General features: G+C 48.4%; 1 protein-coding gene across 9 annotated transcripts; it reads left to right on the top strand.

Annotated features, from left to right (window-relative positions):
• GPKOW (G-patch domain and KOW motifs) lies at positions 1–19911 on the top strand. 9 transcript variants are annotated; one of them, XM_072744052.1, is made up of 13 exons: positions 155–275; positions 3978–4192; positions 10804–11253; positions 12023–12177; positions 12277–12401; positions 14362–14471; positions 15822–16035; positions 16469–16601; positions 17234–17360; positions 17567–17690; positions 17782–17851; positions 18614–18699; positions 18792–19911. In XM_072744052.1, the coding sequence occupies exons 3-13, from the start codon at positions 11078–11080 to the stop codon at positions 18924–18926; spliced, it is 1455 nt and encodes a 484-aa protein (XP_072600153.1). In that variant the 5' UTR covers positions 155–275; positions 3978–4192; positions 10804–11077; the 3' UTR covers positions 18927–19911. The 9 variants fall into 9 exon arrangements, with proteins under 9 accessions (XP_072600156.1, XP_072600155.1, XP_072600153.1 ...); XM_072744053.1 differs by lacking the exon at positions 3978–4192 and adding an exon at positions 1072–1218 and having other exon boundaries at positions 162–275; XM_072744051.1 differs by lacking the exon at positions 155–275 and adding an exon at positions 1359–1435.
• Positions 19912–25442: the final 5531 nt, after the last annotated feature.

Here is a 25442-nt window from a genome sequence, read left to right as displayed (position 1 = left end):
AACAGAGGCGGCGCCTGAGGCCGAGCGAGGCCAAGCGCTCGCGCTGCCTCCCACAGCCAGGCCTCCTCGCTGGCGGCCAGGTAGGTCACCGCGCGGGTCCGGGCGCCGGGCACGGGACCCGCCGGCCGCAGCTGCATCCAGGCCTGGGCGGGCCGCCAGGTGAGTGCGCCCAGGCGCTCAAAACGCGTCGCCGGCGGCCTTGCGTCCACTCTGCCGACTTCGGGTCATGGAGCCGCGCGCAGGGGGCGCCACGGACCCTAAGGGGAGCAGAGGAGGTACGGGGGTGGGGTGGGGTGGGGAGGGGAGGGACTGGGCGCGTCCTTGCCACCCCTAGCCCCGCCTGTCTGCTCCTCACTTTTTCCTTGCGACAGGTGGTAAACAAAGCAGCCCTGGCGCCCAAGCGGTGACCCGGGTTGGGCTCCGGGTCCTGGACCTGCACCCGCACCCGCACCGTGGGGCTGCGCCCCAGACCCGGGGGCTGGCTCTCAGGAATCCCGGGGAGATGTGCTAGAGGGGTCTGCCCGGGGCCGCTGGGGACACCGGGGCACTCAGGGTGTGTAGCGAACTGCGGAGGGAGGGGTCAGGCGGGGGGGGGGGGGCCTCTGGGGATAAATGGAGGGGCAACTGGAGCTACGTGGGCCATCAAGGTCGCCTAGGATATCCGGAAGGGGAATCGGGGGGTGCCGGGGCCACAGCGGGGGCAGGCCGTCTTCTTTCAGGACATCTGGCAGAATCGGGGTCCTCTGGCTACCGTGCGGGAAGAGTTTGGAATCTGGGGTTATGTGGGGGCGGTCGGAGCCCTGCAGAGATGGTCCCAGAGTGTCGGGAAGTGTCCAGGAATATTTCGATCAGCTAGCTATGTCCAGGGATTTCGTGGGGGCAGGCGGGCATTCCTATGACGGTCGGGGGTCGCGGGAGTCGAGACGGGCAGCGGGCGACCTCCGGAACTATGAGGGAATGGTCGGGGGGCTCGGAAGATCTTAGGGGCATTCTAGGTCTTCGGACGTCGTGGAGCGTAGGGGGTTCGCCGAGGCTCGGGCGGGCGCTGACCTGTTCTTTCCACCCGCGCAGGCCGAGGCCCTCCCCTGCCCGCGGGCCCCAGAGCCCGGCAGCTCCTGGCGCGGCTGGACGCGCGCCCCCTGGCGGCCCGGGCTGCGGCCGACGTGGCGGCGCTGGTACGCAGGACAGGTGCCACATTGCGCCTGCGCCCGAAGGCGGGTGCGTGTCAGGGGTGGGGCGGGGCCTCCCGGGGGGCGGGGTCTGAGTGCAGCCAGCTCCTGAAGTGGCAGGCCCGGGATGGTTAGTTACTCCCCTGGGCGGGGCCAGTGGGCGGGGCTGGAGGCGGGGCGGGACTCGGAGGGAGCTTCGCGGGGGCGGAGCCTTGGCGTCATCCTAGAATATTTCTCCGGGAGGTGACCCAGGGAAGGTTATTGCGGTAGGCGAATGTTGCATGGTTAGTCGTGGGTGCGAGGCTGGATGGTTATCCCTGTCAGTGGGGCTTCGAATGGCATTTCTGAAGAGGTGGGGCCTGCAGGGTGTTGGGGGCGGGCAGTCGGCTGAGGGCCGTGCCTGGAAAGGAGTCCACCCTAGGGGGGGGTGGAGTCTATAAACGCGAGGGGGCGGGATTCGAAGCGTCAGGAATGGGTTGGTTTATAGGCTAACTAGAGGGCAGAGCCTGGGAAATTCAGGAGCCCAATCTGGCCTTGCGCCGCCGTCCGGGGACGACCTAAGGGTGTAATATGAGGAGCGGGATCTTCGTGTTATTAGAGGACTATAGGAGTGTCTGGAGGTGCCTTCAATAGCCGGGCCCAGGATTCGTTAAGATGGGGGGTTCTGGGTAGTTGTTTGTGTGACAGCTGGAGAATTGCGCACTGCCTAGGTACTTAAAATTGTGGTCGAGTCTGGACGTGAGTTGGAAGAGCTGAGGCTAGAATGTAAATTTAGGGGCTTGTGCCAATGTTAGCAAAGTCAGGGGCCCCTGAGTTGCTTAGTCCATTCGCTCAGCTCATGCATGATCTTAGGGTCCTGAGATCAAGACCCGCGTGGGCCTCCCTGCTCTGCGGGGAGCCTTCTCCCTCTCTCCCCGTTTTTGGTCTCTGTTATCTCTCAAATAAAATATTTTTTAAAAAAATGGAGGCGTCTGGGTGACTTAGATGTTGGGCGTCTGCCTTCACCTCAGGTCATTATCTCTTTCTTGGGATCCAGCTCCCCTGCAGGGCTCCCTGCTCAGCAGGTACTGTGCTTCTCTTCCTCCTGCTTATTCTCTCTCAAATGAATTAATAAAATATTTTTTAAAAAAAAGGTAAGTCACCGACAACTTTCTTAGCCTCTTCTTTACACTAGCCTTTAGCATGCTGTAATTGTAAGGACAATTATGTCTTAGTCACTTGTCCCAAGACCCTCTTGCCTCTCTCGCCTCTCACAGACTTCCTAGTGTGACAAATACAGAAAAATGTGAAAAACCTGTGGATACTTCTGGTGAGCTTGAACAGTTAATGGCGCTGGAGACTTCCTTAGTGAACCTTGGGGGGCACAGATTGGGGGAAAGGGTGGCAGAGGAGGATGGGAGCTGGAGGAGTGTAATCAACAGGGCCAGGTTGAGATCTCGCACTGGCCCTGAGTCAATATTGTCTCTTCATTTACTTACGTCTTTTTTTAAGATTTTATTTATTCACTCATGAGAGACACAGAGAGGCAGAGACACAGGCAGAGAGAGAAGCAGGCTCCCCGCGGAGAGCCAATGTGGGGACTTGGTCCCAGGACCCTGGGATCATGACCTGACCTAAGCCAAAGGCAGATGCTCAAACACTGCGCCACCCAGGAGTCCCTACTTAGGTCTTTTTAAATTTTTTTCAACAATATTTTGTAGCTTTCACAACACAATTTCTACAGTTCTTCTTTTAAATATATTTCTGGGTATCTTATTTTGAGGCTACTGTAAATGGAATTATTTTCTTTATTTCATCTTGTCTATAGAAACACAATGGATTTTTGCATATCGATCTTCTATCCTGTAACCTTGCCAAACCTTTTTTCAAATTCTAATACCCACTAAGGAGGGAAAAATCAACTGAGTAAATGTGAAGATTTATTTTATTTGTTTATTTTAAAAGGTTTTATTTATTTATCCATGAGAGACGCAGAGACATAGGCAGAGGGAGAAGCAGGCTCCCTGCGGGGAGCCCGAACTGAGACTGGATCCCAGGACCCCAGGATCTGATCTGAGCCAAAGGCGGACACTTGACCACTGAGCCACCCAGGTGCCCCTAATTGGTTTTATTAAGCAACTCATGAACTGGTGAGCATCCCACCTAAGAAGTAGAGATGTCTGAGATGAGGTAAACAAAATAGAAGGTCTTTTTTTGAAAGATTTTTTTCATTTTAGGGAGAGAGTGCACAGGACAGAGGGAGGGGTTGGCAGAAAAGGAAAGAAGTAGACTGCTCACTGAGCATGGAGGACCTTGAGATCATGACCTGAGCCAAATTGAGAGTCTAACACTTAAGCGACTGAGCAATCCGGGCACCCTAAAGTGGAAGGTTTTTATAGGAAGGAAGATAGGGCAAGAAATCATTAGCCAAAGAAAAGGAAGTACTATTTCAGGCAAGTCGCTTCTGCTTATGGGGAAAGGTGGGGCAAGGGAGTTCTTATCATCCAGATTACCTGATCTTCCTTTGAGGAATGAGAAGGCCCCACGTGAAGATTACCTCTTTGGTGCAGGCCAGAAAATTCCAGATTAATTGGTTTAAAATTCCATTCCTGAAAAGGTTGAAATTACAATTAATTCTTGGTTTATTGCCCTGAGGGCAAGTGACTCCACCTAGAGCCTATGGCTTTCTTTTTAACACTCCTAAGAATTCCAAAGGAATTATACCAAAATTCTGATGTGCTTCCAATAATAAAACAAAGGAATACTCACCAAACATACTAGTACTAAGGGAAACAAGTACTCAACAAAAAAAAGATTGTCTTTATACAGATCCTGAATAAAGTTGGAAAACTCAATCAAAGGGAAGGAGTTCAGAATCCTCGAAGAGACTCATCAAACTGGAAATAGACCGTGACTTGGAAAGTGATGATGAGTGCAAGAGGCTCCATGCGGGTACCTCCCTTGATTCCCTGAATCATCATTCTTTGGAGGTCATCTCCTTTGGATCCCACCTGACTCCCAGGAATGTCAGCCTAAATAGAGAGGTAAACTGGGGCAAGCTCACGATAATGAGCTTATTTGGGAATAGCAGAGGAATTGGAATTTGTTTTTTTTTAATTTTTATTTATTTATGATAGTCACAGAGAGAGAGAGGGAGAGAGAGAGACACACAGGCAGAGGGAGAAGCAGGCTCCATGCACCGGGAGCCTGATGTGGGATTCGATCCCGGGTCTCCAGGATCGCGCCCTGGGCCATAGGCAGGCGCCAAACCACTGCGCCACCCAGGGATCCAGGAATTGGAATTTGGGACTCATCTGTAGCTTCCTACAGTTTGGGTGTCCAGAATCGCAATTTCTCTGCTATTCCCAAATAAACTCATCTTTTTGTGCTTGCCTCAGTTTGCCTCTTTATTTAGATTGACATTTATAAATGCTGCCTTGTAGTCTTTATCTGCTAGGTCTTTTTTTTTTTTTTAAAGGTTTTTCATTTTATTTATTTTTTTAAGATTTTATTTATTTATTCATAGACACAGAGAGAGAGAGGCAGAGACACAGGCAGAGGGAGAAGCAGGCTCCATGCAGGGAGCCCGATGTGGGACTCGATCCTGGGTCTCCAGGATCACACCCCAGGCTGCAGGCAGCGCCAAACCCCTGCGCCACCAGGGCTGCCCTGCTAGGTGTCTTTAAGGATACCCAGGGCTTCTAAGCCTAGAAAAATGGCCACGAGATTGATTACTGTTGTGGAGGCCGAGAAAAATTAAGGCCATCCCACCTAAAGTTTAGCATTAACACAAGTACAGCCATCTTAGGCCCCTGTGAATAAGAGCTGAACTTTACAGGAAAAACTGCAGAATGTCCTCAATGTCCTCGGCAGTAATCCCATATCAGAAAGACAACAGAGCTCAGAATTGCCCTTGGCAGAGAATCCCATATCAGAAAGACAACAGAGCCCACGCCCATGGTAGAAAATCCCCTAGACCAGCCTAATTCTTCCACCCCTTCTGGAAATCCCCTAGACCAGCCTATAAAAAACCCAGCTGTAACCCACTTCGGGGTCCAAGTCCCTGCTCCACTGTGTCGGGTATACTTGGACCCAAGCTCGAGCTTGTAAATAAACCCTTGTGTGTTTGCATCGGTGTCGGCTCCTCGGTGGTTTCTCGGATTTGCAATCTTGGGCACAACACTGTTTCCTGTTTTCAAGACCATCCTGTGACCCATCATCATATTCTACTTTCTGAACATTGTGATTATGTCCCACTTTCTTTTTTTTTATTTTTTATTTTTTAATTTTTTTCCACTTTAAGTATATTTACAGCTCCATATTTAAAGTTTCTAGTATATGTGTTCCATCCAAGGAATGTGCTATAATTCATTTGCCCAATCCCCTCCTGTTGTTCATTTAGTCTTCAATCTTGGGCTACAATAAATGGTACTATGATGAATCTCATGTAAAAATCTGTGTGGGGTGCTGGGGTGGATTAGTTAAGTGGCTGACTCTTGATTTCAGCTCAGGTCATGATCTGGGGGTTGTGGGATGGAGCTCCATGTTGGGCTCCCCAACCAGTGGAGAGTCTGCTTGTCATTCTCTCCCTCTACCCTTCCTCCCCACCTCTCCAAAATAAATATTTAAAAATATATTTTCGGGATCCCTGGGTGGCGCAGCGGTTTGGCGCCTGCCTTTGGCCCAGGGCGCGATCCTGAAGAACCGGGATCGAATCCCACGTCAGGCTCCCGGTGCATGGAGCCTGCTTCTCTCCCTCTGCCTATGTCTCTGCCTCTCTCTCTCTGTGACTATAATAAAAAAAAAAAAATTAAAAAAAAAAAAAAAGTTAAAAATATATTTTCATGGGCGCTTGGCTGGCTCATTCAGGAGCATATGACTCTTGATCTCAGGGTGGTGAGTTCAAGCCCCATGTTGGATATAGATTACTTTGGTTTTTTTTAAGATTTAATTTTTAAAGATTAATTAAATAATTAATTTATGGTGCACAGGCTGGGGGAAGGGCTGAGGGAGAGGGAGAGGGAGAGACCTAAGCAGACTGTGCTGAGTGTGGAGCCCATGCAGAGCTTAATCTCACAACCCTGAGATCATGACCAGAGCAGCAATCAAGAGCCAGTGTTCAAATGACTGAGCCACCCAGGTGACCCTAAAGATTTTTATTTTTTAAAAAGATTTTATTCATTTATTCATGAGAGACACAGAGAGAGGGGCAGAGACAGAGGCAGAGGGAGAAGAAGACTTCATGCAGGGAGCCCAATGTGAGACTTGATCCCCAGACTGCAGGATCATGCCCTGAGCTGAAGGCAGATGCTCAACCGCTAAGCCACCCAGGTGTCCCAAGATTTTATTTTTTTAAGTAATCTCTACACCCAACATGGGCCTGGAACTCACCACCCTGATATCAAGAGTCACATGGTCCTCCAGCTGAGCCAGCCAGGTGCCTATCTTGTGCCCAAGATTGCGAATCTGAGAAACCACCAAGGAGCCGACACTGATGCAAACACACGAGGGTTTATTAGCAAGCTTGAGCTTGGGTCCAAGTATACCCGACACAGCGGAGCAGGGACTTGGACCCCGAGGTGGGTTTCAGCTTAGTTTTAAGGGCTGGTCTAGGGGATTTTCAGAAGGGGTGGAGGAATTTCTCAAGTTCTGTTTACATTCTGATATGGGGCTTTCAAGGGCATTGAGCTCTGTTCTCATTCTAATATGGGACTTTCTACCACAGGCATGGGCTCTGTTGTCTTTCTGATATGGTATTCCCTGTGAGGACATGGGGACATTCTGCAGTTTTTCCTATAAAGTTCAGCTCTTATTCACAGGGGCCTAAGATGGCTGTACTTGTGCTAATGTTAAACTTGAGGTGGAATGGCCTTGATTTTTCTCGGCCTCCACACCTGGGTATAGAGATTTCCTTTTTATTTTTTTCTAAAGATTTTATCTATTTATTCATTAGAGACACAAAGAGAAGAGAGAGAGAGGCAGAGACACAGGCAGAGGAAGAAGCAGGCTCCACACAGGGAGCCCGATGTGGTTCTCAATCCGGGGACTCCAGGATCACGCCCTGGGCCAAAGGCAAGCGCTAAACCGCTGAGCCACCCAGGGATCCCCTATAGAGATTTCTCAAATAAACTTAAAACATCTTTTTGCATATCTTTTTTTTTTTTTTAAGATTTCATTTATTTATTCATGAGAGAGACAGAGAGAGAGGCAGAGACACAGGCAGAGGGAGAAGCAGGCTCCATGCAGGGAGCCTGTGGGACTAGATCCTGGGTCTCCAGGATCACACCCTGGGCCCAAGGCAACACTAAACTGCTGAGCTGGGCAGCCCTGGTGGCCCAGTGGTTTGGCGCCGCCTTTAGCCCAGGGCATGATCCTGGAGCCCCATGATCAAGTCCCATGTCGGGCTCCCTGCGTGGAGCCTGCTTCCCCCTCTGCCTGTGTCTCTGCCTCTCTGTATCTCTCATGAATAAGTAAATAAAATCTTTAAAAAAAAAACTGCTGAGCCACCGGGCTGCCCTCTTTTTGCATATCTTTAATGATTTCCTTGGGACAAATTTTTGGCAGATTTCTATTATTCTTTCTGGTGACTATTTAAGTATCAGTCTTCTATTTTCCAGACTCTTAATGATGTAGGCAGGCTGGGTCTGAGGATCCAGAGGTGATCCCAGGACCAGCCAAGAGGGTCCTTGGTTTCACACAGGATAGCAATCAAATGTGAGCCAAGAGAAAGTAAAAGCAGAGTTTATTGAAGATATAGAGTGAGCGTAGTTACAGAGTGTCTGGAAGACTCAGAAAGGAAAGGAGAGTGTCTTGTTTTTGCTTGGGTCTGAGGCTTTTATGGAGGATTGTGGTGTGATGTAAGTGTCCTCTCAGGCACCCTGGAACTGGTCAGAATAAGAAGGGTCCAGATGTCCTCCATAAGTCACTAATTCCTTGGAGCTAGGGGGGCTTGGCATCAAGATGTCTAGCTCCAGTGGTCTGGAATATACACATGATGGCCTCACCTAGTCATTCCTTAGAAGTTATGTATTATGCTGGAAGACCACAAAGAAATTATTAGCTATTTGATCCATACAAGGAGAACATACGTTATTTATACTAAAAGGAATGTGTAAAGGGGTGTGCTGGTCCTAGCAAGAATAGAAGCAGGAAAAGGGGCAAAAAAGCAGTCCTTCAAAAAACAGCCCTTCATGGGGCCCTTTCATTTTCCCTCTTTATGGTCCTAGACAAGAGGAATTTGTCTCATTAATCTTTCAAAACCTTAGAACCTAGTTCTCACAACATATTTAATGTTGGTAGTATAAGCAGAAATAGTTAGGGATCCCTGGAAAAAGAAAGGTGAGGCAAAGCTTTCTCAACATAAGAAAAGTCATTTGGGGCCCCTGATCATCTTGTAATCTATGCCTGACCAGCACTACTTACCCAAAGCACATTTCTTGCAGAACATCCTGAGATGTGTTGAAATTGCATAAGAATAAACATCAGCAGATAATGATTTGAAGGAAACAAAAGAATGTGAGAACAAACAGGCACTATCAGGCCAGGAGACAGCCTAAGCCTATCAAAGACAATAAATCGGTGGTAAAACTCCCAATGCTGATTCAAAAGTAAAGACTGACCTAACACATATTCTGAGTCATCTTTGCAGAACTTAAGCCCCTTTGAGCACTCAAATACTGGACCCACTGGAGCCAGAGAATTGATGATGCTGACCCTTGCCAACTCTCATGACTTCAATTAACTTTAGACTCAGTGACTTAGGGTGACTTTTGCCCCAATTCCATGCTGAATTCCCTATTTTGCAAGCCCTTCCACGAATATATATAGACCTTTAGCTTAAAATTTCCCCACTTTTGTTGTTGAGGGAGATAGTGCTTTGGGAAATATCCTCAGTGTTCTTCTTCACTTGTTGCAAGTAAACCCTACCTTTTCCTTCCTGTTCTTTGCTTGGATGTATGTTTTGGCTCCATATCCACCAAGAGGTGGACATAGTTTTGAGTAACAGTAGGAACTCCAGTAGACCCTTGAACAACATGGCTTTGAACTGCACGGGGCCATTTATACCAGGATTTTCTCCAGTAAATACATTAGAGTACTATAAATGTATTTTCTCCTCCTTATAATTTTCTTTATTAAAAAACATTCTATTGGGACGCCTGGGTGGCTCAGCGGTTGAGTGTCTGACTTCCACTCAGAGTGTAATCCTGGGGTCCGGGGATCGAGTCCCACATCGGGCACCCTGTGAGGAGCCTGCTTCTCCCTCTGCCTATGTCTCTGCCTCTGTGTGTGTGTGTGTGTCTCTCATGAATAAATAAATAAAATCTTTAAAATATTTATTTATTTATTTATTTATTTATTTATTTATTTATGAGAGAGAGAGAGAGAACATGAGTGGGGGAACAGGGAGAGGGAGAAGCGGACTCCTCACTGAGCAGGGAGCTCAACACAGGGCTCTATCCAGGGAACCTCAGATCATGACCTAAGCCAAAGGCAGACACTTAACTGAGCCACTCAGGTACCCCCTTATGATTTTCTTTTTCTTTTTTTAAGATTTTATTTATTTATTCGTGAGAGACACAGAGAAAGATGCAGAGACACAGGCAGAGGGAGAAGCAGGCTCCATGGAGGGAGCCCGACATGGGACTCAATCCTGGGTCTCCAGGATCACGCCCCCGGCCGAAGGCAGGCGCTAAACCACTGAGCCACCCAGGGATCCCCCCACTTATGATTTTCTTAATAACATTTTCATTTTCTTCTTAGATTATTCTTAAGAATACTGTATACAAAAGAATACAGTGTATGATACGTGTAACATACAAAAGGCCTGGGTGGCTCAGTTGGTTAAGTGCAGACTCTTGATCTTAGATCAGGTCTTGATCTCAGGGTTGTGAGTTCAGGTTCTTCCCTGGGCTCCACGTTGGGTGTGGAGCCTACTTAAAAACAAAACAAAACAAAAAGCCCCTAAAAACAACAGAAAAATAATACTACATGTAACAAACAACATATGTGTTAATCTACTGTTTGTGTTATCATTAGGTTTCCAGTCAACAGTAGGGTGTTAGTAAGTAAGTTTGTGAGGAGTCAAAAGTCACCAGCAAATTTTCAACTGTGGGGACAGGGTATTGGCCCTCCTAACCCCTGCATTGTTCAAGAGTCAACTGTGTGTATGTATATATGTGTGTGTGTGTGTGTGTGTGTGTGTGTGTGTGTATTTTCTAAGATTTTATTTATTCATGAGAGACACAGAGAGAGAGAGAGGCAGAGACACAGGCAGAGGGAGAAGCAGGCTCCATGCAGGGAGCTCAACATGGGATTCGATCCCGGGTCTCCAGGCTCATGCCCCGGGCCGAAGGCGGCGCTAAACCGCTGAGCCACCCGGGCTGCCCTATATATATTTTTAATATCTGTTCAAGTGTTATTGTTCCCCACCGGACTACCAGCCTCTAGAAGAGGGTGTCTATTTTATTAAAATTTGAATCCAGATCTAGTTGTGTGTTAAATCTGACATCTGTAGGCACCATTTACATGTCTGTTATTGTGCACAGCTGGCACTCACAGATTTTTTTCGTAAGGATATATTTTATCTACACTTCCATTCCCCCTGTGTAATGTGCACACAGTAAGCAACTAATAAATACTTGTCGACCGCCTATAGGAAGGGATGAACACACCAGGCAAGAATGAATTCAACTCTGCCACACCTACCTCACCGAAGAACTACATTTCCCTTTATGCTTGGCGTGACGCGCTCCTATGAAGGAAAAAGAGCAAGAGTTACTTCCGAAAGCCCCTTTTTCCTCCTACGCCTGCCGATGACGCAGTGTTTTATGGGAAAGGTAGTTCTAGCGCTCTTCGTCAGGCCACCTTCAAACTGAACCTAAACTAAACTTCCCAGCAAGCAGCGCACTCGCCTGGGAAAGAGGGGCAAGATGGCGGATGCCGAGGAGTATCCTTTGCGGCCGGCTGGATCCTCCGCTGCCCCAATTTCATTCAGCTTCAGTCGCACAACCGCCCGGAGACGGCTGGCGGACCCGGTAGACGACGCGGGTGCGGCTCCAGAGGAGAAGGATTTCTTGAAGACTGTGGAAGGGAGGGAGCTGCAAAGGTGAAGCGCCGGGTCTTTCATCCCTTGGAATTCGGTTTGGTGGGTGCAATGGGAGGGTGGAATCTGAGTTGATTGTTTAGGTGGCAGTGGCCTGGAAAGCCTGAAGCACAGCCTGAGGAAATTCGTGGAGGCGAGAAGGCGGGAGTGTGTGACTGGAGAGGTGGAGAAATTGGGCCTAAAAGCCATGGCGTTTGAGAAAAAAGGATGTATTCATGAGAGGGTGTGTCTAGAATTTGGGGACCCTGAAGTCTGGGCGTTCTGAGAGAGGGAAAGGAGTGAAGAATGACAGGACCGCTAGGGTCTCAGCTGAAGCGGTGGAGCTTCTCTAGTGTGGGGAACGGGGTGGATTGGCAGATTCAGATTTGGGGAGGCCATCATCAGGTTAATTTGGAAAAGACAGTCAGAGAGTGAGACTTCCAGAAGAGAATCAACCATCCAGGAGGAGGTTGATGGGGAGCCTGGAACTGGGGAGAATCTGGGCTGAGGATGGTGATTTGTGAGTCATTGTGAAGGCCATGGAAGTGGGTGTTGGGATGAGCAGAGGGTCCAAGACTGAAGGCTGATTCCTTAAAGGCACTGACATTTAAGAGTTGGGGGTGAGGGAGAGAATCCAAAGAAAGCACCATTAGAGACTCACAGGAGAACAGAAGGTGTGGTCAGATGGGGGGGGGGTGAGTTTGGCTCTTGTGTTTTCTCTGAAGGGAGGAGTGTGGCTCAGAACCCACTGACGTGCTACTCTCCCAACTTCATGCTTCTGTGTCCACATCAGTGTGAAGCCCTCAGAAACCCCCAAGGATCTCATCATCCCTTTGATCCAGAATGGCCATCGCAGGCAGCCACCAACCCAAGCTCCTGGGCCATCCACAAGTACTGAGGCCTTGATGGATGGAGTGCTGTCCCAGGCTGTGAAGGAGCTCATTGAGGGTGAGTGATCCCCTCTTCACCATCCCCCTGTGAAGGAAGTGGGGGAGGAAAATGGAAGGATAGGGTGGGACCTCATTGCTCCCTCCCATTCTTCCTTAGACTCCAAGAAGTCCCTGGAGGAGAGAGAGAATTCGGGTATCGACCCCACGCTTGCTATCCCCATGATCCAGAAAGGATGCATTCCTAACGGGGAAGGGGCAGACAGCGAACCCCGGGCTGAGACAGTGAGCTGGCCCCTAATTCCTCCTGCCCCAGCCTCCCTTTGCCCTGTCTGCCAGACTTGCCTCTTTGCATACAGTGGGGCGGGGGGTACAGTCTGTGTGCGTGCTTCAGGCCTGCTGCCTATCCCTTCCTCCTTCTGTCTTTTTTTGGGAAGCATTAACAAATGAATCAAGATACTGAGGTGTGGAAAACACTTGCATTCTGGGATTATCTGAACAAGATGAGGGACAAAGGGAACAGGAAATGCAAAGATCCTAAGGGTAGACTCAGCCTGGAGTGTTTGAGGAACATCAAGAAGACCAGTGTAGCTGGAGTAGAATGGATGAAGGGGAGGAGAAGAATATGAAGTCAGAAGTGGCAGGGGCTAAACTAAGCAGGGCCTTGTGGACCATGGTGAGGACTTTGGCTTTTATCCTGAATGAAATGAGAGCCATGAGAGGGTTCTGAGCAGAGAGGGGTCAAAACTTAAGATTTGACAAGATCTCTGGCTAGTGTGAGCAGAACAGAATAGTAAGCAAAGAGAACAGTAGTGCAGGCTAGAAATGATGGCCAGTCAGACCAGAGTGGTAGGAGTGAGGTCTGGAAGGACAGGTAGGGTTTAGTGAGTGAGGGAAGAGCAGGGTGAGTACTAATGGCAGCAACAACCCCAAGCAGTGGCGTGGTGGCAGGGAGTCAATGTGGTGTGGGTCCATCAGTGAAGCAACCCGCCGTGTGTCTAGAGTGAGTATAAGGAATTGAGAGAGGAGGGAAGAAAAGAATTGAGGGAGTGAGGATGGAATGTGATAAACAACAGAAGTGAGGGGAGTGTCTACAGAAGCAACCAAGTCTGTCTTTTATACCCATGGACTCCACTCTTCACCTCTTTATTCACAATGTTTTAGCAATGCTTCTTTGGGGCCTAATTCTCCTACAGCCCCAGACCATCCTCTCTTTCGACTGAGCTGTTCTTGTTGGCCTTCACCTGTCTTCTGGCTTCTTTGATCATAAAAAAAGACCTTCACTTCACTTTCCATCCTGTTCCTGCTTTGGCCTCAGTTCTCTCATATTCTCTCCTTCTCCAGCCTTTTACATCTCAGCTGATCACAGCTCCACCCCATCCTTCTTCTCACTTGGCCTAAAAACCTTAGAGTCTCTCTTGACTTCCCTCTTTATTTCATACCCCATATGCAGTCTTTCAGCAAAATCCTGTCATCTCCCTTTGCAGTATACATCCAGAATTTGATCATTTCTCACCATCACCACTCCTACCACTCGTCTGAGCTACCAGTATCTCTCATCTGGATTATTGCAGTAACTTCCTCACTGGGACCCCTTGTGGAAGCCACCCTCCTGTGGCTCCAGCCCAGAACTCCTGATTAATCTTTCACTGCCCCTCTGCCTCCACCTCTTTCTCAGTCAGGTTGACCTTCATGATGCTCTTACCACATGCCAGACTTGTTCTGCCACAGGGCCTTTGCTCTTACTGTTCTCTCTGCTTGGACTACCCACCTATCCTTCATGCTTCTCATATCGTTGTGGCCCCCACTGTCATCTCTTTCTGGTCTCTGCTCAGATATCAACTCCGTGATACTCTATTCTGCATCCCTCTGCATCCCCTTAATCTGCCTCATTTTTCTTCATATAACTTACCACTACCTGACATGCCACGTTTTATGTATTTGTATATGTATTTTTTAAATTGTATGTCTACAACTAGAATGTCATCCCCACAGGGCAGGATCAGGGATTTTTGTCTGTTTTGGTTATCCTCATCACCTAGGTCAGTACCTGGCACAGAATAGGTGCTTTATAATTATTTGTTGAAGGACAACATGGATGAGTAAAGTGAGGGACAGCAAGAGGAAATCAAAACTAACCTTGAGCTTACTGGAAAAGCACTAAGGGTCACTCATTGGGTAAGCAGGCTTCAGAGGGCCCACCACGGGCCAAGCCTGACTGTCCTTCCTTTGCCTGAATTTGTAGGTGCCAGAGGAAGCTGATTACGAGGCAGTCCCCGTAGAGGCCTATGGGCTGGCCATGTTACGAGGCATGGGCTGGAAGCCTGGTGAGGGCATTGGCCGCACCTTCAATCTGTGAGTTCTGGGGTGGGGGCAAGGGGCAGCAGACAGGGCAGTGAACAAGACCCCCATGGGTTACTGCTCATCCAGAACCAGAAGCTTTCTGCAACTGTTTCAGTCTCCTGTTTGCTCTTTGTTTGTTTGGTTTTTTTTTAAGATTCATTTATTTATTCATGAGAGACACAGAGAACGAGGCAGAGACATAGGCAGAGGGAGCAGAAGTAGGCTCCATGCAGGGAGCCCAATGCGGGACTCCATCCTGGATCCCAGGACCACGCCCTGAGCTGAAGGCAGATGCTCAACCGCTGAGCCACACAGGCATCCCTCCTGTTTGCTCTTTGAAACTCTGTAACGGGATCCCTTCTGTACGGGGTTACCTTTCTGAGCATTAGCTTCCTCATCTGAAAAATGAGGATAGTGACAATACTGACTTCCCATATCTGTTGCAGAATTACATGAAATTATGTACATAAAGCACTTATAGCAGGCCCTGGCCCAAAATAAACATAGATGAAACATTTGCTATTATCACACAGACTTTTGATCCCTTCTCAGTTTTCCGAACTCCAAAGAATTCTGAAAACCAAACGTTTTTTTTCAAACATTTTTTTTAAATTTTTATTTATTTATGATAGTCACAGAGAGATAGAGAGAGAGGCAGAGACACAGGCAGAGGGAGAAGCAGGCTCCATGCACCGGGAGCCCGACGTGGGATTCGATCCCGGGTCTCCAGGATCGCGCCCTGGGCCAAAGGCAGGCGCCAAACCGCTGCGCCACCCAGGGATCCCTCAAACATTTTTTCATAAACCATTTAGTAGCCACACATGACCTGAATTGACACAGAGCATTTTATAGTCTGTTTCTCCTACTTGGTGTGAATATTTGTATGATTTCCCCTGTAGAAATATTAGGGTATTGTAATCAAAATCACAGAGATCTGCCTCAGATCCTGCTGTAAATAATATGTAATAGATGGTATACCCAGTGTGTTATTAGGTTGGACCAAATGAAATTGTTTTTCTGTAGATCAAAAACAGTCCTGGGATCCCTGGGTGGCTCAGTGGTTTAGTGCCTGCCTTCAGCCCGGGGTATGATTCTGGAGACCCAGGATCGAGTCCCACGTCGGGCTCCTTGCATAGAGCCTGCTTCTCCCTCTGCCTGTGTCTCTGCCTCCCTTGCTCTCTCTGTGTCTCTCATGAATAAAATAAAATCTTAAAAAAAATAAAAACAGTCCTAATATGAGATCGGGAAGGATATTCTTGAGCATGTTGATGGGGTGGGATTTGGGTGGCCGTAGGGGGACACTGAAGACTTGCATTCCTCCCCTCCCCAGCCCAATAAGCTCATATACTGTGTTGCTTGCAGAGTGGTGAAGCCCCGTCTCAACTTACTGAGGCCGAAGGGGTTAGGGCTGGGTGCCAACCTGAATGAGGTCCAGGCCCTAGTCCCCACTGGCCCCCACCACCTGCCAAAGCCAGATGAAGAGCAAGAGAAGGCTAAGGAAGACCAGCCTCAAGGACTGGTGCCTGGAGGAGCTGTGGTGGTTCTTTCTGGCCCTCACCGAGGCCTCTATGGGAAGGTAAGGAACCAAGCTATGCCTAGAGCCCAAGACAGGCAGCAGGGAAGTTTGATGTGAGGGTCAGAGGGAGGAAGAATTGGGCTTAGGGTGGAAAGGCTGGAAGTCCTTGTCTTTCAGGCCTGCCTGGCTTGCTACCTCATTTGGTAACTCAGAACCACTTGCTGGGCCTTTCTGAGTCTCAGTTTCCAACTAAAAGAGAGAATGGCCATATGTGCCAAATGTTCCTGAGGCTTAAGTTCTTTAAAATATATCCAGGCCACACAGTCTGGTAGGGGAGACACATGAAGCAGGCCCAGGCCCAGGCCTTGGGTCAGTCTGGTGGGGGAGACACAGGGGTCAGGCTTATAGGAGGTAAGAGTGGACAGTTCGGTCCTAGGAATGTGAGTTTAGTCCACTCAGACCCTGCCTAACTTCGTCCTCCCCAACGCTTCAGGTAGAAGGCCTCGATCCTGACAATGTTCGGGCCATGGTTCGCCTGGCCATGGGGAACCGCATGGTTACTGTTAGTGAGTACTGCCTGCGCCCTGTCTCCCAGCGTGAGTTTGACAAGAACACCTTGGATCTCAGTGAGTGTGCCTCTTACCTAACTGGGAGAGTTGGAGAAACATTCCAGGGGGCAGTAGGGGCCTGTCCCTGGGGGTGAGGCTGGGTGGGTGTCAGATCTGCAGAGGGGAGGGGCAGTGGTCTGTCAGGCAGATGTGACTTCTGGTCAGAATCCAGGAGGTGAGAATGAAGATCAGTGGTTTATTCGGTTTGAAGAAAAACTGATCTAGTAACCCTAGGGCTTTAGCCTCTCGGAGGAAAAACAGGTGTGGAAAACTATTCCCATCCTCAGAAGGTCTCTGTCTATTCCAGGTGATGAGCCTCTCTTCTTCTGGGTGTGAGGGCAGCCAGGACTAGGCCATGCCCGAGGAGAAAGGCATTCTAGGCATGGCAACAGGATGGGGCGGTTTGACAGATGAGATATTGGTGCTGATGGAGCTCTCAGGATTCCCTAGCCCACCTCGGAGTGGCTGAGGAAGAAGCCCCAGCAGTTGAGGGGAAGGGGAGAGCATTCTGATGGCATAGGCAAAGTTGTGATGGTGGGAGGGGACATTGAGGCAGGTGGGAGGTGGCCTGAGGCCAAGGTGTAGCCTGCCAGGTAAGAGAATGGCACACTGAGGCTCCTTTCTGGTTCTCCCCACACACCCTCGCACAGGCCAGATGAACAAAACTTCCCCAGGGCAACAGAATGGAACAGCCTCATCATGGAAGGCCCTCCGGGATCAGGACCTCCCCAGATGGCCGGAGGACTCAGAGAGGAAGCGGAAACACCTTCCCGACCGGTGGGACCCTGGGCATCTGGGGTTGGGGGAGAAAGCAAGGCTGTGGAGGGATTCTAGCAGTCAGAGAAGGCTTCCTGGGCAAGGCAGGCACATAGAAGGAACTAGGGATGACATCAGGGCATCAGGGGTGGGTTTCACAGCAGCCAACTGTGGGGTGACCAGAACATGTGTCTCATCAGCTAAGCCTGTGTTGGCCCTTTCCGCAGACAGGGGGAGCCCGCAGCCAAGAATGAGAAGGCAGGTCCCCAGAGCCAGCACTGGTTGCACAGGGACCTGCGTGTGCGCTTTGTGGACAGGCAGCACAAAGGTGGCCAGTATTACAACACCAAGGTGGGAACCCTGCAGCCTGGCTTCCCCCCTCCCCCCCGGAACTAGGCCCCCATAACTGTAACACTCTCACATCCCATGACCCTTTCTCCAGATGACCATTGAAGATGTCCTCAGCCCAGATACCTGTGTGTGTCGAACAGATGAAGGCCGGATCCTGGAAGGTGAGTCTGAGGGATGGCCACTGGGGTGTTAATCATCCATCCTAGAGGCTGAACAGGAAGGATGTCTTCGACCCAAGAGGCTGGTGCAGGCAAAGGCTGGAAGGTTAGGCAGAGTTCAGGCATTTTGCACAGCCCAGAATCTTTTGACAGAATATGAGGCACTTCTGTGATGGTGATTATCTAAGCTGCTCTTTCCCCCTGTGCACACTGGCATAGAAATGAGCTATTTCTCCCTCTGGGGACTGGGCCTTGTACAGATGTGTACTGAACTCCCCGTGCAGGGCAGGGCATATGATGTGCGCACAATAAACGATATCTGTTGTCATCACCCATCATCTTCGTGCATAAGTGCTCCTTTTTCATAGTTCTTTCTTCTTTTTTTCCCAAGATTTTATTTATTTATTTGACAGAGAGGGAGCATACACACAAGCCCGGGGAGTGGCAGGGAGAGGGAGAATCAGACTCCCTGCCAAACAGGGAGCCTAATGTGGGACTTGATCCCAGGACCCTGGGATCATGACCTGAGCCGAAGGCAGATGCTTAACTGACTAAGCCACCTGGTGCCCTATTATAGTTATTTCTAGGAACTGCTCCTATAGTTATTTCTAGGGTGTCCTCACCTGTGAGCTGGAGTGGGGCAGGGGGACTCCCACCTGTCAACAGGGTGCAGGATGGCTCTGAGGCATACAGGAAAGGCCTTCTGACAGGACCTGGGTGGGCTGGCCCTGGCCATGGGCCTCACTCCCCTTTCCTCATCTGCAGGCCTGAAGGAAAACATGCTGGAGACCCTGGTCCCCAAGGTCGAAGGCAACCGGGTGATGGTGGTGCTGGGGCCACAGGCTGGAAGGGTGAGTTCTAGACCTGGGCATGGGGTGAGGGGCATGAGGGGCTGTCCTGGAGTCTGGATTGGCCTTGCTGACCTCACCCATCACTACTCCAGGTGGGCCGCCTACTAGGCCGGGACAGAGAACGGAGCCGAGCTCTGGTGCAGCTGCGGAGAGAGAATCAGCTGGTGGAGCTTCACTATGATGCTGTCTGCCAGTACATGGGCCCCAGTGATTCGGATGAAGACTGACCTGTGGCCCCACTCCCACCCCAGGCCACTGCCAGCTCTGTACAGTATGAAAAGCCTGTCTTTGCAGAGGCGGAGCAGTAATCCTTCCATCTTCCACTTGTACTGTGGCCCCAGGACAGGGCAAGGGCAGGACATGAGACAGATGGACCAGCAGGGAGGCTCGAAACAAATCCTAGTATTTTCCAGAAGTCAGTGTGTAATAAAAATCATTTCTCAAACTTTGTAAAATAATGAGATCCTTAATGTGCACTGAGCTGAATGGACATGGAGCTGGGCTGGCTGAGGTGGGAGCCGCTCCAGACTTCAGCCCCACTGCCCTGCATGGGCTGGCAAGACAAGTCAAAAATCTGCTGCTCACGAGCTCATTCTTGGACTACCAAAGCTATGCAGTCTGTCCCTTAAGCAGATATTACAGAGTCCATAATGCCACATGTTCACACAGCTTTCTGAGCAAGAATCTAGTGACAGCTATGCTTTTACCCTTTTACTCTTGGTCTAGACCAGATGTCTAGAAAACATCTTGAGCCAGTGATGAGAGTCCAGAGGAAAGGGAGGCTTCTACCCACAAATAGGGTGTGTTTGTAACCAGTTAGTTTGGGGACACCCCTGTTTTAGCCCACAGACTTTGGCTTAAAAGTAAAAAAAAGAAGGTTTGTGTATCCCAGGTAGAATTTCTCTGATTGCTCCAGGTAATTGGACTCTCAAAAAGGTTATTGTCAGACAGTCCTTAAACTTTTTCCTGTTTAATGGGCTGAGCTACAAAATCAGCAAGAGGAGCCAGAGCTTTAGGCATGGTTGCTTCTAAATCATCCCAATCACTAAGTTGCTGATGTAATAAATGGTATCTGAGTTAGATCCAGTTCTAGACCACTGGTATAAACTCATGACATTGTCAGAACATGGCACAGTGCTGGCAAGTTTTTTAAAAGTAACTGAATTATTAAAATTCTTACAACTCTTTCTAATAAAATCTTTTTTTAAAAGATGTTTTAATTGTCAAAGTATAATTGACAATGCTATCTTAGTTTCAGGTATACAATATAGTGATTCAGCAATTCTATACATCATGCCATGCTTACTACATTGAGTGTACTCACCAGTGTTAATTACATTATTGACTCTGTTCCCTATAGAGTACCTTTCATCTCCCTGACTTTTTTTTTTTTTTTTTGATAACTGGGAGTTTATACCTCTTAATCCCCCTTCACCTATTTTCTCATCCCCCTCCTCTTTGGCAGCCATCCTCTAGAGCAGGATGACAAAGGTAAGCCATTGTCCCTGCCAAGCAGAGGAAGACTGCTGTTTCTTTTTTTTTAATATTTTATTTATTTATTCATGAGAGAGAGGCAGAGACACAGGCAGAGGGAGAAGCAGGCTCCATGCAGGGAGCCTGACGTGGGACTTGATCCCAGGTCTCCAGGATCACGCCCTGGGCTGAAGGCAGGCGCTAAACCGCTGAGCCACCCGGGGATCCCCTAGACCACTGTTTCAGCCAAAATTAACCAGGTATAGAAAAATAATGAGTTGGCCAAATCAGTGGTTATACGCCAGTAAGGTAAGGGATCAGAAAACCTTCCAGTCTCATTCCCCAGTATAAAGTATACTAGCAAAGACCAATTTTACTGATTTATCATCCCTAATTCCAGAACTCAGCTGTTTGCAAGATTGGCCTAGCAGGGTGGTTAAGGCATACAGTAGAGGACAAACCCCCACCCCCAGTTGCTCCAGTTCCTGAGTAATGGTTGTGACTGTACATACTGCCCCCAGAATTCCCAGCTGGGTTATATTTTTCATGTGGGAAAGGGTTGTGCATTCTAAAGTTTCCCAATTTGGCATGTCCAGTAGTCTGTTTCTCATGTTGTATGTGCTACTCAGTCAAGAAGGCCTCCTTTCTCCAGGTCGTAATACATTCATCTTGGTAACACCCTCCAGAAGAGCCTAAAGCCTCCCAGGGAATGGCACCGGTCCCCCTGTCTCTGCCTGCAACATGGCATAACTTGGCAGTTTCAAACAAGCCCTTCCTCTTCTCCAGGCACCACGGTTCTTAAAATAGATCTTTCATCAGATTTCAATTTCTTGGAGTTGGTATTTCCCCTCAAGCCTGTATTCAGAAACAGGGCCGGGAGTTCTTGAACGCAACCCTGTCCCAGAACATGGAGCCCCAGCAGAAGGCCCTGTTCCCCCAACAGACCATGACTTTGTGCTTCCCCTGAATGGATCCCTCCTGATCCCTCAGCTCCAGGACAGGCTCCTGAGACTGAGAAATGTGGAGAGTATCAGGAGGTTTCCCCAATCTATCCCTTGTTCACTGCACACGGAGACAGCCCTGCGCAGTTTTCTCTGGGCTGGCTGCCTGGTGCTTGCTGGCAACCAAGGTCACCCCTTGGGCCCGCAGTTGCTTTGGCAACAACTGCAGGCCTGCGAATTCTCTCTGGAGCCACCCATGAGCTGGTGACTGTGACCTGTACACTATTCAGATGGCCTTCACATCACAGAGGAGTGAGCGAGCTGTGGGCGATAAAGCATCTGCCTCTGTATCACTAAGTTTCCAGAAGTCTCCCCAGCAGGGTGCCCTGTTAAAAACTGTCCTGACCCCAGCCATGAATTTATAGCAGGGGATTCAAGCAGTTTCCTGGCCTCTCAGAGAGGGGCGAATTATTTGGATGATTGGAACTGTTGCCTGGAGCTGAGCCTGGTGGCAAATAACAGGCAGGTGGAGTCTCCTGACATCGCTGCCTCAGCCAGGGGCTCCTCCCCTCCACCCCCATGGTTGGGGCCTCTTAACCTCCATGTCTTAGCACTAAGCAGAATGATGAAGCAGCCGACAACTTGCATGAGGGGCAGTGGGTCCTCCCTGAGTGCCTTTGTTGCCCCAATCCACCCGATGGGCTCCTATGGAGCCTTTGCTGTTCCGCATGCTAGGGATACAGCAGAGAGTAAATCATTCAACAATCAGTCCCGACTGTGTGCCAGACATGATTCTGAGTACTTGGAGATACAGCCACAAACAGAACAGAACAAAGAACATTGCCCTTGTGGAGCTGATGTCCCAGTGGGGCTGAGAAGACAATAAGCAAGAAGCAGAAGGGGGCAAATTATTTAGTATGCTAGAAGATAAGAAAAGCCAGGGTGGAAAAAAGGAAGAAGAGCAGGGTCAAAGGGATCCGGAGTGGGCAGTCTTCCTATGATGGCCAGGGAAGGGTTTGCTACAAAGGTGACGTGTGAGCAAAGGTCAGAAGGAAGCAAGGTAGACCGATGTGGCTATCTGCAGAAAGAGTGGTCTGGGCAGGGGAAACCAAGTGCAGGGAGCTTGTGGTGGCACCATTGCTGGTATGTTTGAGGAATAGCAAGGAGGCCGCCGGGGCTGCAGGGTAGTAAATGAGGAAGAGGGAGGTAGAAGGTGAGATCAGAAAAGCACGGTTAGTGCTTGGAGGGCCACACTCTGTTCTGACAGAAAGAACCAGGAGAAGCCCACACATAACCACTGCCAAAGACTGCTGGTACTCCTGCCTCCACCCTCCCCACCAGCTGTACTAAATACACTTGCCCTTTTTTTTTTTTAAGATTGATTGATCCATTCATTCATGAGTGACACAGAGAGAGGCAGAGACATAGAGAAGCAGGGGAGCCTGATGCGGGACTCGATCCCAGAACCCCGGGGATCATGACCTGAGCCAAAGGCAGACGCTCAAACTCTGAGCCACAACCAGGTGCCCTGAGTGTACAAGTCTTGGAATTGACATAAGTTTCCTTTTCTTGTGGGTAGACTTCTAGGAACAGAATGACTGGATCATATAGTAAGTATATGTTTAATGTTTTAAGAAACTGTCAATAACCCAAGTGTCCAGTGCACTATGAAGCATATAGTAAGCTTTCAATGAATAATTGTTATCTAAAGAACAATTGACTTTATAACACACAAACAAAAAAACACAAAACCTATCAAACTATCTCCCAAAGTGGTTGTACCATTTTAATTCCTATCAGTAGTGTCCGAGAGCTCAGTTCCTCGACATCCTTGCCAGTTCTTGGTATGGTCAGTCATTCAGATTTTATCCATGCCAATATTTGTTTCTGGTTTTCATTGAGGCTTTGATTCTCATATCTCTAATAACCAGTGATATTGAGCGTCTTTTCAGGTGTTTAATTGCCACCAGCGTATCTTCTTTGATGAAGAGTCTGGTAAAATTCTTTGCCTATTATTTTTTAAATGGGCTATTTGTTTTCTTACTGAGTTTTTAGAATTCTTTATATATCTTGAATAGAGATACTTTTAAAAAATATTTTATTTATTTATGAGAGACACAGACACAGGCAGAGGGAGAAGCAGGCTCCATGCAGGGAGCCCCACATGGGACTTGATCCCAGGTTTCCAGGATCATGCCCTGGGCTGAAGGCAGCGCTAAACCGCTGAGCCACCAGGGCTGCCCTAGAGATACTTTTTTAAAAAATATTTTAATTTTATTTATTTGAGAGAGAGAGCATGAGAGGGGGGAGGAGCAGAGGGAGAAGCCGACTCCCTGCTGAGCAGAGAGCCTGACACTGTATCCCAGGACCTTGAGATCCTGACCTGAGAGGAAGGCAGATGTTTCACCGCTTCACCACTTCACCCACTGAGCCACCCAAGCTCCCTGGATAGAGATACTTTATCAGATAGATACTTTGCAAATGTTTTCTCCCAGTGCGTGGCTTGTCTTTTCATTCTTCCAACAATGTCTTTTGAGAAGCAGAAATGTTAAATTTTGATGACGTCAAACATATCAATTTGCTCTTTTTGGATTGTCCTTTTGACATCATATCAAAGACATCTTTGCCTGGGGATCCCTGGATGGTTCAGTAGTTTAGTGCCTGCCTTCAGCCCAGAGTGCGATCATGAAGACCTGGGATCAAGTCCTACATTGGGCTCCCTGCATGGAACCTGCTTCTCTCTCTGCCTGTGTCTCTGCCTCTCTCTGTGTGTCTCTCGTGAATAAATAAATAAAATCTTTTTAAAAAAAGTCATCTTTGCCTAATGCAGGGTCACAAAGGTTTTCTAAAAGTCTTCTGGTGATAGATTATACATTCTTTAGTTCATTTTGAATTAATTTTTGTGCATGGGAGATACAGATCTAGGCTCATTTGCATATGGATATCAAACAGTTCCAGTACCATTTGTTGAAAAGACTATCCTTCCTCCACTGCATTGCTTTAAATCATTGTCAAAAATCAGCTATCTACCACAATGAAAAGAAAAAATCAGTTGTCCATAATATATTGATTTGTTTCTGAATTCTATAATATTCTATTGATATATTTGTCTATCTGTATGTCAATATACTGTATTGAATACTGTACCTTTATAATGATTCTTGAAATCAGGTAGTGTTAGCCTTTCAACTTTGTTGTTCTTTTGCAAAGTTGTTTTGGATAGTCTAGGCCTTTTATATTTCCATATGAATTTTATTTTGTTTTATTTTATTTCATTTATTCCTGAGAGACACACAGAGAGAGGCAGAGACATAGGCAGAGGGAGAAGCAGACTCCATGCAGGGAGCCCGATGTGGGACTCGATCCCGGGGCTCCAGGATCACACCCTGAGCCAAAGGCAGATGCCCAGTCGCTGAGCCACCCAGGCGTCCCTCAGCAGTTTTTGTAGTCTTCGGTATATAGGTCTTGCACATCTTTTGTCAGATTTATCCCTAAATATTTCATATTTCTTTTTTTTTTTAAATAAGTGCTCAACACAGGGCTTGAATTCATGACTCTGAGATCAAGAGTCCTATGCTCTACTAACTGAGCCAACCAGATGCCCCAGTATTTCATATTTCTTGATATTATTGTACTATTATTTAATTTCAATTTCCAATTGTTCATTGCTAATGTATAGAAATACAATTGCTTTAAGATTTTATTTATTTATTCATGAAAGACAGAGAGAGAGAGAGGGAGAGGCAGGAGCCCGATGTGGGACTCCATCCCGGGACTCCAGGATCACACCCTGGGCTGAATGCGGTGCTAAACCACTGAGCCAACCAGGCTGCCCACAACTGCTATTTTGTATATTGGTCTTATATCTTACAACCTTGCTAAATGTTAATTTTATTAGCTTTTTTATAGATCCCATTGGGTTTTCTTTTTTTTAATTTTTTAAAATTTATTTATGATAGTCACAGAGAGAGAGAGAGAGGCAGAGACATAGGCAGAGGGAGAAGCAGGCTCCATGCACCGGGAGCCCGACGTGGGATTCGATCCCGGGTCTCCAAGATCACGCCCTGGGCCAAAGGCAGGCGCTAAACCGCTGCGCCACCCAGGGATCCCCCATTGGGTTTTCTACTAAATAATCATAGTTTTCTTTTTTTTAAGATTTTCTTTATTTATTCATGACAGAGAGAGAGAGAGAGAGAGAGAGAGAGAGAGAGAGAGGCAGAGACATAGGCAGAGGGAGAAGCAGTCTCCATACAGGGAGCCTGACGTGGGACTTGATCCAGGGTCTCCAGGATCACGCCCTGGGCTGAAGGTGGCGCTAAACCGCTGAGC

This window comes from Vulpes vulpes, chromosome X (assembly GCF_048418805.1).
Source record: "Vulpes vulpes isolate BD-2025 chromosome X, VulVul3, whole genome shotgun sequence".
In the NCBI taxonomy this organism is placed as follows: domain Eukaryota; kingdom Metazoa; phylum Chordata; class Mammalia; order Carnivora; family Canidae; genus Vulpes; species Vulpes vulpes.
This window is presented reverse-complemented; position numbering and strand designations above follow the sequence as displayed.

Excerpts from the sequence above, each read along its gene's own strand:
- GPKOW (XM_072744055.1), top strand. The coding sequence starts at position 11,078 with ATGGCGGATGCCGAGGAGTATCCTTTGCGGCCGGCTGGATCCTCCGCT. Across the intron at positions 16,036-16,468 it reads ACCGAGGCCTCTATGGGAAG|GTAGAAGGCCTCGATCCTGA; the intron begins GTAAGGAACCAA and ends CCAACGCTTCAG. Across the intron at positions 17,691-17,781 it reads GCCAGTATTACAACACCAAG|ATGACCATTGAAGATGTCCT; the intron begins GTGGGAACCCTG and ends CCCTTTCTCCAG.